General features: G+C 50.6%; 1 protein-coding gene across 1 annotated transcript in view; it reads right to left on the bottom strand.

Annotated features, from left to right (window-relative positions):
* Positions 1-347: 347 nt before the first annotated feature.
* The window catches only part of XRN2 (5'-3' exoribonuclease 2), a 32,490-nt gene continuing 22,173 nt past the window's right edge, over positions 348-10,664 (bottom strand). The window contains exons 28-30 of the mRNA XM_069008766.1: positions 8,880-8,940; positions 4,316-4,454; positions 348-1,122 (exon numbers count right to left, since the gene is read on the bottom strand). Coding sequence (XP_068864867.1) covers positions 1,060-1,122; positions 4,316-4,454; positions 8,880-8,940 — 263 coding nt within the window. The 3' untranslated portion in view covers positions 348-1,059. The remainder of the gene's footprint in view (positions 1,123-4,315; positions 4,455-8,879; positions 8,941-10,664) is intronic.

The raw sequence follows: 10,664 nt of genomic DNA, 5'->3' as shown, positions 1-10,664 counted from the left end.
CTGTCTGGCTTCTCCCTCGCTGCTGGTGATTAACACCTGGGCGTTTGGAAGGAAGGGAGCACCGAGTCCTGCACCAAGGAGGAGTCGGGGCGAAAGCGGGGCCAGGAACTTTACTGATTTACACAGTTCCTGGATTTAATGGAAAAAGTCCAAAGGGAAAGCTGACCTGATGCTGATGCTCTCCTCTTTTTTTTTTTTTTTTTTTGTTAATACCAAATAATGATTTTAAGTGCTGGGGTAGAGGCAGGGTGGAATTATTTTCCAAGGAATCAACAGGAATGTGTGCACGCAGGTAAAAGATAGGAACAGGCTCTGCAGGGGGTTGGAAATCAACCACACGCCACCGCTCAGAATTTCAAAAGCCACTTTATAAAGCAAATAAAAATATTTACTGATTTGGTACACTCACACAGAAAACCCCTGGAAAGAGTGCTAAAAACGACTGGAACCTCTGCCCTTCGCAGCTATTTTAAATTAGGTACCAAACAAACAAATCCACGGCTGCCGCCTGGTTATGCCACGACAAAACCCACGTCAGGAACGGGCACGCGCTGGAGAAGTTGAAATGTTTTACTTCAGAGTCCGAAAAAACCCCTTCTCGGCGGGGAACTGAAGGAAGCGTCTGACAAGGAGCAGCGAGGGCCGTGCCTTTCAGCGCCGCCGGCTGCCTGCTGGGTCTGCCCCGGGAGTTCATAAAATCCCATTTCTGGGCATTCTTTCCAACTCCGGGTCTGTTTTCAGGCTCTTGTGTGCGGAGTAGAGGACGTCTGGAGCTCAGAGTGGCAGGCAGCGCTCGGCACAGCTTGGGTCCGTGGTAGGGAGGACAAACACAGCGCTCCCACCTCGCCCGACGGCAGTCCGCTCTTTCCCGTCCCTCCCAAAAAATCATCCGTAAGAAATGGGCACATTTAAAACAGGCATCGGTTTAAAAACTACAGGGATGGCGCTCAACGACTTAGGTTTTTTTTCCCCCCTCGCCCCACAAATAATAGAAAGAACAAAAGCAAAAAGATCCGGACGTCTTCCATGTTTTTTAAAAAAATACCCAGAAGGCAGGAGCTAATTCCAGCTGTATCTTCCTGCGGGAGGTGGGAGCGGGTAGGGCCTCCCGGGGCCGTATGCCTGCAAACAAACAAACAAAAGCAAGCGTTTATTTTTGGGATTAGCAGCACAAGTAAACAAGTGGGGCAAGCTCGAGGCGCCACACAGAACGGGGACCAAACATCCTCCGCACGGAGGGGTGCCAGGGGCAGGGCTGAGCATCCCTCATCCGTCCGCAGAGTCTCCCGAGAACACGGGCTGGGGCTGGAAGCCCTGGAGCAGACAGGAGCTGCGCAGCAGCGGCTCCGGAGTCCCGAACAAATCCACCCCCAGCCACCACCTGTGGCACCTCTGCTGCGCTCTGTCTGCAGCAAAGGGACAAGTGCTGGAGCCGGGCACAGACAGCGCTACGTGGGGCAGCTCACGCTCAGTGCTTTCTCACAGAAGTGCTCCAAGGGAAAACCAAAGCTGCATTTGTTGCAGAAGCGGCGTTTTCCAGCGCTCCTTCACTTCCATAAGAGGCCAAAGAGACCCAAATCCCACCTTGGAAACGACTCCAAGTTAGCTGTGTATTTGCACTTTAATCCAGCCATTTGGTACATCAAGTATCTGGTGAAGAAATCCATTGGAAAATTTCACAGAGCCCCCCAAAGCACATAAAATGATTTCCAAACCCAGTACATTGCAGAGACCAGCAAGTTAATTAAAGGTGGTGCACCAACACCAGCTACGGGCTTGGTTTGCTCTTTACTCGGGGTTTTTTTTTGGTGTGGAGGGAAAAAGGGGCTTCTTTTCCTTTCTTTTAAAGAGAAATCCACCTTTATCCAGCCCGCGGCGGCCGAGATAGCCACGGAAACCACGGAGCCGGCCGGCTGACCTGCCAGGGAGCCTCCTGCAGCCTGGCCGTGCAGGGAAGGTTTGTTTCCAGGTTTGGTTGCCCAGTTAAAAAAGGAAACAAGTTGGCTGCATATCCCTTAAAAAACCCTTCCACACCAGCAGCAGGGAAGGACAGAGCGGAGGCCTGCGAGAGCTGCACCAGCCCCGGACGCTCCGCTGTGTGCTGCTCCAGGCTGGGACACAACTGCCCAACACCTGCAGCAGCCCAGCAAGTTTATTCTTTGGTTCTCTGGGAGAGCTGGGAGGCGGCAAAGCCCCACTCCTGGGGAGCCCCCCAGATCCATGGCAGCTGCATTAATTTTGTGAGCACTCTGCAGCAGCGCGTTTATTAACCTCTTTCAGGCCATGTTCTGTATGCTGTAAAAAAAGAATTCAGAGGTGAAAGGGCCCAAAGATAATTATTTATGCTGCTACGTGTCACCACTTCCACTTGAATCCCTTTTCAAGGCTTTAAAGCTTTAAAATTTTCAGGCAGCAAGGCCGGATTCAGTGATTAGGTTGGCACCCTAAACCCTTTCCGGTACCTTCTCATTTCACTCCAGCCTGGAGAAAATGATGACATCTGAAAGTTCATTTAAAAATAACAACAACAGAGCACGGCAACAAAGATTTTAAATTAACAGGGAGATAAACAGCACAGCTGCAAAGGGAATTTTTTTAGGGAAGCAGATTCACTGGAGCCAAAAGACTTGTCTTTGATCGTGAACTCTTCATGCAGGTGAACAAAAATAAAAGGGTTGTCACTGGTGGGTGTCAGTGCCTCCTGCACCCGCAGGTGGGTCTGGGCCACCACCGGGGCAGTTCTGTTCTGGGCAAGACCACAGCGTGCCCCAGGCTGTGGATGTCCACAAGGCTCCTGGGCAGCTTTCCAAGTGGGAACTAACAGGGACACCCTCCCTGTGCCCCCAAGCAAGCCCTGTGGGGAGACTGTTCCTACTCCCCCTCACGATTCCAGCTGTTGGGCACCAGGATTTAAGGCTGGCAATGAACTGCTCTAAGCACAGATTCCTTTAGCAAGTGCACCCTGCCCGGGATGAAGGCAGAGCAGGGTGTGCCCCGGCAGACAGACTTTATCAAGTGTCCATTTCCCAGACTAATTAAACCCTGCCCAGGCTCCAGCGGCACAAAGATCCTCCCCTGATTTTTCCCCAGGAGCACGGCAGCCTGGATTAGTGCAATCAGGCATTTATTCCTTTGGCTCTGCAGTTTTGGGTGAACCTGTGCAGCACAAAATGAAAGATTTCTGAAATCTGACCCTATCAATGCACCTCACCCAAATTTAAAATGTATTTTAGAGCTCCACCGGTTGAGCCAAGGGTCAGGCCCCGTTATTTCCCTGTGATTGTAACCCACGTTGTTGAGCTCTGCCTGCAGTCAAAACCAGCGCTGGCAGGGTCTGTACTGGTGCTGTGCCATGTAACACATGGCTGGGTACCGGGCAGGCTGGGAGGAAGAAAATTCCAACTAGGAGTGACTAAAAAGTGCCTTGTCCTGAGCTGAATCAGGCCCCAGCAGAAGGCACTTTTCCAATGGTTTGTGCCTTCCTTTGCGGACAAAGGATGGGGCAATGGGGCTGGCACCCTCCTCCTCCTCCCTGGTAACCCTCCCACAGTCCTGACTTCCCCAAACAGCAGCAGAACTAGGAGTTCAACCTAGATATCTGGAATTTATTTTAAACGAGCATTTAGCAGCGTGAGCACCCGGAGGTCTGGTACGACAGGATACGCAGTTCATGTTTTACTGGCATCGCACCCCTGCAGAAACTCCCTAGGCAAAGTCACCTGCTGCTTTCCAGCCACACTTTCACTCTGTGGCATTCTCACAAACTGCTGACCAAGTCACCTGTAATGTTGGATGAGGTTCTTCCCTCACACTCGCTTGTTTCCTTTTTAACCACACAGAGCTATTTCCACGTGTTTATTCCTCTGGCTACGAGAATCCAACACTTGCATTAAGTACTTTTTTCGGCTCAGAGGAAGCCAGTAACCACTTGAGGGGAGAAATTCGGGAAGCTGTAAGGATGTACATTTTGAACACGCTGGGGAGAACCCCAGAGGTACAGACTTCTTTATGGGAAAGGAAGGCTGGTGGGAATACTTGCCTCAGGCTGCAGAAAGTGTGTGACTTGAGACCACGTTTGATGGGTGCTAATGAACACTGGTGGTGCAGTCCTGGCACGGGCCTTGCGCCAGGGGTACATCCAAAGGGGCTGGACAAGGCTGGGAAGTCACTCATATGTGTGTGTGGTGACACAGTGACACTAAAACCAGCCCAGGAGCGCCTTGCCATGCCACGCTCCCTTCTCCACAGCCACAGGAGAAGGAAGCCCTTCCTGGAAGGAGAATGCAGTGCACCCAGCGGGGCCCTGTTTTCCTACCTGTCTGCCCCTGTCCATGCGATCCTCGGGTCGCTGTGGGTATCCCATGGGTCCCAGCCCCTGGTACTGGGCCGGCTGGAACTGATTTGGGGATTGCAGCATGCGGTTCCAGGCAAGGAGAGGAGCGGCTCCGGCAGCCCTGTGCAAGGAAAGAAACACTGCGGTGTGAACGTGGCTCCTGGAGAGAGTCCCACAGCACAGACCCAGGCCGGGATTTGTCTCAGAGCCCAGCACGGACGGCCAAGGGCCAGAGAGAAACCAGGAGCAGGGAGTACCTTCCCACATCCCCCTAAAGGCCGCTTTGCCGACCGCTTCTCCTTCGTCACAGCTCGAAAGCTGCACCGCCGCTGCACCGCACGCAGCAGAATTTTCCAATTCCCTGCAAGGCTTCCGTGCACCTTTTATCCCAGGGGCGGATTTGCCGATCCCAAAGGCTCCCCAGCACCCCAGGAGTAAACATGTGCCACACACGGGAGCCGGGGGCTTTCTTCTCTGAACGCCCAGACTCTTTCTGGGAGCCCATTCTTCCCAGTTAATTGCAGGTTGCAAATGAATTCTTACGGCGAGCGTTCGGAATCTAGGGTAGGGGCCTTGGCTGCTTTTTCCCATCCATTATTCTGCTCAATATGTCAGGAGGTCTGATCGGGAAGAAACCTTTTCAAGTTCTATTGATGCCGTTTTCAATTGACCACGGTGACCTAGCAACATAAGCACTAATTGGCACGGGCTGACTGACATTTGGTGTACAGTTTATATGGGAACGCGGATCCGACATCCATTATGGCCCAGTTTGCCATCCTGGATCACCCGCAGCAAGAAATGCTTTCATTTCCTTCGAGTGCCCCTTCCAACATGACAATTAGAAAGCAACAGGTAGAACACGTCCAATGCTGTTTGATTCAAAATATTTAGGGAAATGCTGCGGCCGTGACCTGGTTGTTACAGCTGAGCACGGGGGAGGGACAATTCCTTAAAGGATTCGGAGCAGGTGGGTCCTGCAGGACAATATGATGTTGTGAGGGAAAAAACACAGAGAGTGGAGACAGTTAATCTTTCCTGAGCCGTGCTGAAGAGGGACTCTGATGATCAGAGCAGGGCCAGCCTGGAGGGAGACGGGGACAGCAGAGAGCAGAGGCTCTGCATCCCAGATTTGGGATGGGGAGCCCTGCATCCCAGGTTTACCTGCTGCACTGCACTGCACCTCACTCTGTGCCTCTCCAGAGAGCCTCTGGCCAGCTGTGCTGGGTTTCAGCCCTGGAGACTCTCTCCCGAGGCAGCCAGACTCCCACCACACACCCCGTCAGCGCAGGGAGGTGTCCCGGCTCTCCTGGCCAGGATTCCCAGCCAGCAGCACTACAGCGGGGCAAACGAAGCTGTGAGAGCCGAGGGAGAGGTGCTGGGAGGGGAAGGCCTTCAAACACACATCCCAGCAGCTGGAGCAGAGGCTGAGCTGGAATCAAGACGGGCAGACGGACGATGAAATGGACAAAAACGGGCATTTTGGATGCGAAGGCATTGTGGTGCCACAGCACAGCCTGCAAAGACAGCCGCTCCACCTGGGCACGGCAGGACCTGCCCCGACTGCAGGAAGGCAGAAGGAACCCCTGCCAAACTCTGGAAACAAGTAACTCGTTTCCTGTTTGGAAAAGCACTTTCCCACCTGATCAAAATGGACGTGCACAAAGGCTAAGCGGTGACACCGGGCTCTGTGCTCTGCTCTCCACTCCAGAGATTCACGACGTTCCCCAGACCCTCCCCAGAAGGGGCAATGCTGTAGTTACAGCTAAGAGCACTTCACGCTGAACACTCAAAATTGATCTCCCAAGTTCATACGTGGAATGAACTAAGCTCACACTTTGTTCATACTTGCTCCTTCTCATTAAGTGTTTTGAGTACTAACTTTTTTCCCCACATGATTCCTAGAAAACAGCAGAGTCTCCAGGAAAAACACACTGCTCAGCCATAAGGAAAACTACTGGGAATTACCTATACAGCCCCAGGTCTAGGGCTTTCACTAACAATCATTCTGCCTCTGCAACAAATGCTGGTGATAAATACGACTGAGGGTCACAGGCCAGCACTTCCTCCACGCCTGGAATGGGGAAGCTTGGCACAAATTTCATTTGACATTGATATTTATTTGGCACAGTTTCAAACTTTTTAAGTGCTGCTTAGTGAAAATATGAGACATTTAACAAATCGAACACAACACCACTAATATCACTAACATCATTTACTGTGAATCACCCTCAGGTGATTTAAATCACCACTGATTGGCGATTTAAACCACCCTCAGGTGGAGATTTGTACAAAAAAAGGAACTGTGCCACCTGGAACACCCCAGGAGCTCACACTGGCACAGTTACCCACAGAGTCAGGTCACATTCAGCCAGGTGTCATAAACAATAATGAGTATTTTAGACCAAACCACTACACCAGCTCAGCTAAATTCAGGAGAATTTACACAGAACATTCCCGTCTTCGCGCCTCAGCCACTTTGGACGTCTCCTCTATGAACAGGTTAAGCAAAAAGGTTTGCTTTACCAAATGACACGTTTCCACTGGCAACTCTCTCTCTGTAAACTCTGGACTGGCTCGAGAGCACGAAAGGATCTCTGCAGTGCCCAGGAACGTCAGGACAGCGGGGAGGGACCTCAAAATTCACTTTCCTTGCTGCACTCCAAGGCGCACCACTAGATTTAAAAGCAAGAAACCCTCCACAGGAGACAGGATTGGCTGGATTATGGAGAAGCAGCTTTACACTCCTGGCTGTTCCCCCCCAGGCCTGGGAAGGAAGAGCCGGTTTAGCCCCCGCTGCACCACTCCATCCCTGAATCAGCACAAAGGTTCTGACCCGTCCTGGGGACAGGGCTCCTCGCTTATCCCTCACTGATGTGGTGAATCCGGGATATCCCAGCGCCCTGCCAAGCCCCTCCATCTGCCGGGGCTGGAGCAGGGCTGGCCTCTCCCTCAGTCAGTCCCTTCCCTGAGCAGAAATCCCTGGCTGCTCTGCCCCTGTGGTACCTACTGCTCCTGGAGCTGCAGCAGCAAGAGGGGGGGCAGCAGTTTGGGGAACCAGCAGCTCCCAGGGAATGAACGGGAAGCTCAAAATGCCTTCAGCAGGTTCAGACGTTTTTTCCTGCACCAAGTGTCTCTGTGTTTAACCTTCTGCTTAAGTCTCTGCGCTTGCCTCTGTACAGAGGCTCAGCATCAGCTCTAAGCACGTTTGATCTGCTCCCCAAATCCAAAACCTTCCAAGAACACGGCAAAACTACTTATCCTCAGTGCTGGCAGAGCTTTTCATAAACCCTCCACGGTGTAACAAAGAGAAGGCGGTGACAAGTGACAGACCTGCAGCAGTCCTTCACAAATAAAAGTATATAAATTGGCTTTAATTAAGGGGTGGGAGTGGCAACTCCCATGGTCCAAGCAATATTAAAGTTTGCATTATGAATGCATCTTGCCTTACAATATTCCACACGGATGAGGCACAGGACAAGGGAGCCAGGCTTACTTCAGTGGGGATCAAGATGGTTGCCATGGAAAGTGACCGTGGAGAGCTCGCTAAATTCCCCCAAAGCCCGTATTTTCAATGGTGAAACATTTGCAAATAAACCCAAGGGAGAAAGGCTGCGCCTCAGAGCAGAAACTTCTCTCCCTGCCTGCCTCCCTTCCTCCCTCCCTCTCTCCTCCATAACCATAAAAATAAATGTCATTATTCATGGCTGCCACAGGTAGCCCGGGTTTATTGAGCCCACCCCACCGAAGGACACACACAAGCCATCAATGAGGGGACGCATGTAAAACATCCCTGATTATCAAACCATGTCACATTCCTTCTATTCGATGGCACTTATTGGGCTGCAGATTCCATAATCCTTCCCCGAGTCCCTTCTGCATTTAATTCAGTTCAGCCTTAAGTAGTTAAAGAAACTGTTTTCAGTGGCAACTAATAACTACTGACCTACAGTGACACTGCCCTACAATGGGCTTGTCAGGCCTGAAAAACTTGTACCAAAGAAGCTGATTAGGACTTCAAGAGGTTTGTAGCAAGAATCAATGGCTGGTCTGTGCTAATGCTGCGGCTGCGGCGCAGGAATGATAAAAGTGGAACACCATTAGTTATGCCTCATTAAGCTCCACAGCCCTCCTAAAAAGAAATTTGTTTAGCCTGTCCAAAATCTAATGCAGTTTTAAGCTCTCTGTGTTCAATTTCATAGTACCTCAAAAGCTTCAATAAGATAAAGGCCAAAGAACCAAGAACGGTACCAAAGCACCAACAGTAAAGTTAATTTTGAAGCCCGAGTTTTAATGGAAAGTGTTTTTCCCTCGTCTTTTTTAATACAAAGTACTCGAGCCTTTTAAGGGGTGAACACCACAGAGTGGGCTCTCAAAACATCAATAAATCACAGACATTAATTAACTCAAAAAACCTGCCGCACAGCATCATTTCCACAATTTTAAACCACAATATTCCAAACAAAGGAGGGAAAACCAAACACTGGCAAGGCTGGCAGAGCTCAATCCACCCTCCCGGGCACGTTTCACATCCCTCCTGCCTTACCTTTGCGGCGTCTGCTGGAACAAGGGCGTGGGACCTCGCCAGGACTCCTGGGGTCGAAGATCTGGAGGGCGAAACGAGATGGCCAAATAAGAGAGAGCAAGAACAGCTCAAGAGCCGTGCCCCGCTCCTCTGCGTGCCCCAGAGCTGCTGTTGGGAAGCCAGAACAGGAGAGCTCAGACTGGACGTGCAAGCACAAACACGCCCCAAGTCACGGCTTCCTGCTGCCGACTTGGACGGAGTCCTGCTGCCCGCCGAGAAAAGGCAACTTTTTCGGCTTTAGCACGTCCAATAAGCTTCATAATAGAGAATTACAAATTTTAATTGGCAGAGCTAGGGTTGGCTAGAGCTTAGATGCTGCCCAGGTGCCTCCTCTTGAATTTTTGAAGATGCAAAACCTTGTCTGTCACCCTAACAACTCCATTTAATATTTGTATCTCTTAGCAGTGTGTTCATTGGTACATAAGAAATATGCACCCAGCACTGTGTCGCCCCTGGACAACGTGTTTGTGACCAACAAGGATATCAAAGCCAAAACACGGGCGGGCCGGTTTCCCTCTGACTGGGCTGAGTTATTCCGTAAAGGCAAGTAAAACAATGGCCAGAGCATGGAATAACGTGGGCAGTTCTGCCTTATTCACAGAGTTTAAGTAAGTACAGTTCTACTTAGGATGCAAAAGACAAAGAATTCATTAAAATGAAATCTAAAATACATTATCACCAGAGACAGTAAAGGTGCATTTAAAAGTTAACGTGGCCAGTGATAATACCCTAATAAAAACCTATTAATGATGTCTCAGATAATGGAATCAGACTGAATTAAGCCTTTCTGGGTAAAACCTTGGCCAGAGCCCCAGCGCTGGCGTGCGGGAGACCACCCACTCGTCCATTGTTTGTGCCACCCAAACCAGCCCTGCACAAAGGCGAGGCAGGACCAACATTGCTTTAACAGGGCCCGCAATTAAACGCTTGTTGTCCTTCTAAATAACCTGGTCAGCAAACAGGATAAAAGCAGCAGCTCCTCAATAGCACCCAGGCAGCCCCCAGCACTCGGGGCCAGCGTCAATCAAAAGCTCCAGTTTCACTGACACCTTTGATGGCTTTCAATGGCCTTCAAGTGTGACCTAATTCCAACAGCTGGTTCCAGCAGCTGGATAATGGCCGGCACACGGACACACTCTGATAATTTCCAAGTTTCACAGGCAGCAGCAGCAGCAGCAGCACAGAAACACAGGCAGCATCTTGTTTCCAGACCCTCCCTCTCCATGCGAGCAAGGGCCCAGCTCTCCTGCTGTAACCACACCTTTCTGCAGCTCAGTTTAAGCGAGGCTTCATGGAAACATCATCAAAACATTTAAAGCCCCCTTATTACTATTCATTTGTGCGGCTGACAGAACAACCTCGGAGGGAGAGAGTCTGGAGCGGTGAATTGCACTTCAGAAAGGTACAAAGTGGGAGAAGGAATGACAATTAACATTTTCTTTAGGCTGCAAAACGTAGGCATTTCCTAGAGCTATAAGGCCAAAGAAACTGCCTCCTCCAGCAGCTCCTCAAGTAACAATTTATCTAATCAGGGTGGCAATCAAAGAGGAGATTTCGTGTTTACTGATTGCACTAATCAAAACCACTTTTCCAACGCAGCTAATTGACAAGTTTACTGCCTGCCACATGAGTCATAAATCAGATGTCCTGTGCTGCAGGAGCCAAACCCGCCATTCCCAGAGCGCTGCCACCCCGCACTTGACTCCCCAAGTTATCAGCGCAGACAATTATTCATCAGCTGAAAAT

Source organism: Aphelocoma coerulescens, chromosome 3 (genome assembly GCF_041296385.1).
Source record: "Aphelocoma coerulescens isolate FSJ_1873_10779 chromosome 3, UR_Acoe_1.0, whole genome shotgun sequence".
Lineage (NCBI taxonomy): Eukaryota > Metazoa > Chordata > Aves > Passeriformes > Corvidae > Aphelocoma > Aphelocoma coerulescens.
The sequence above is the reverse complement of the archived record's forward strand: the minus strand, read 5'-3'. Positions and strand labels throughout refer to the sequence as shown.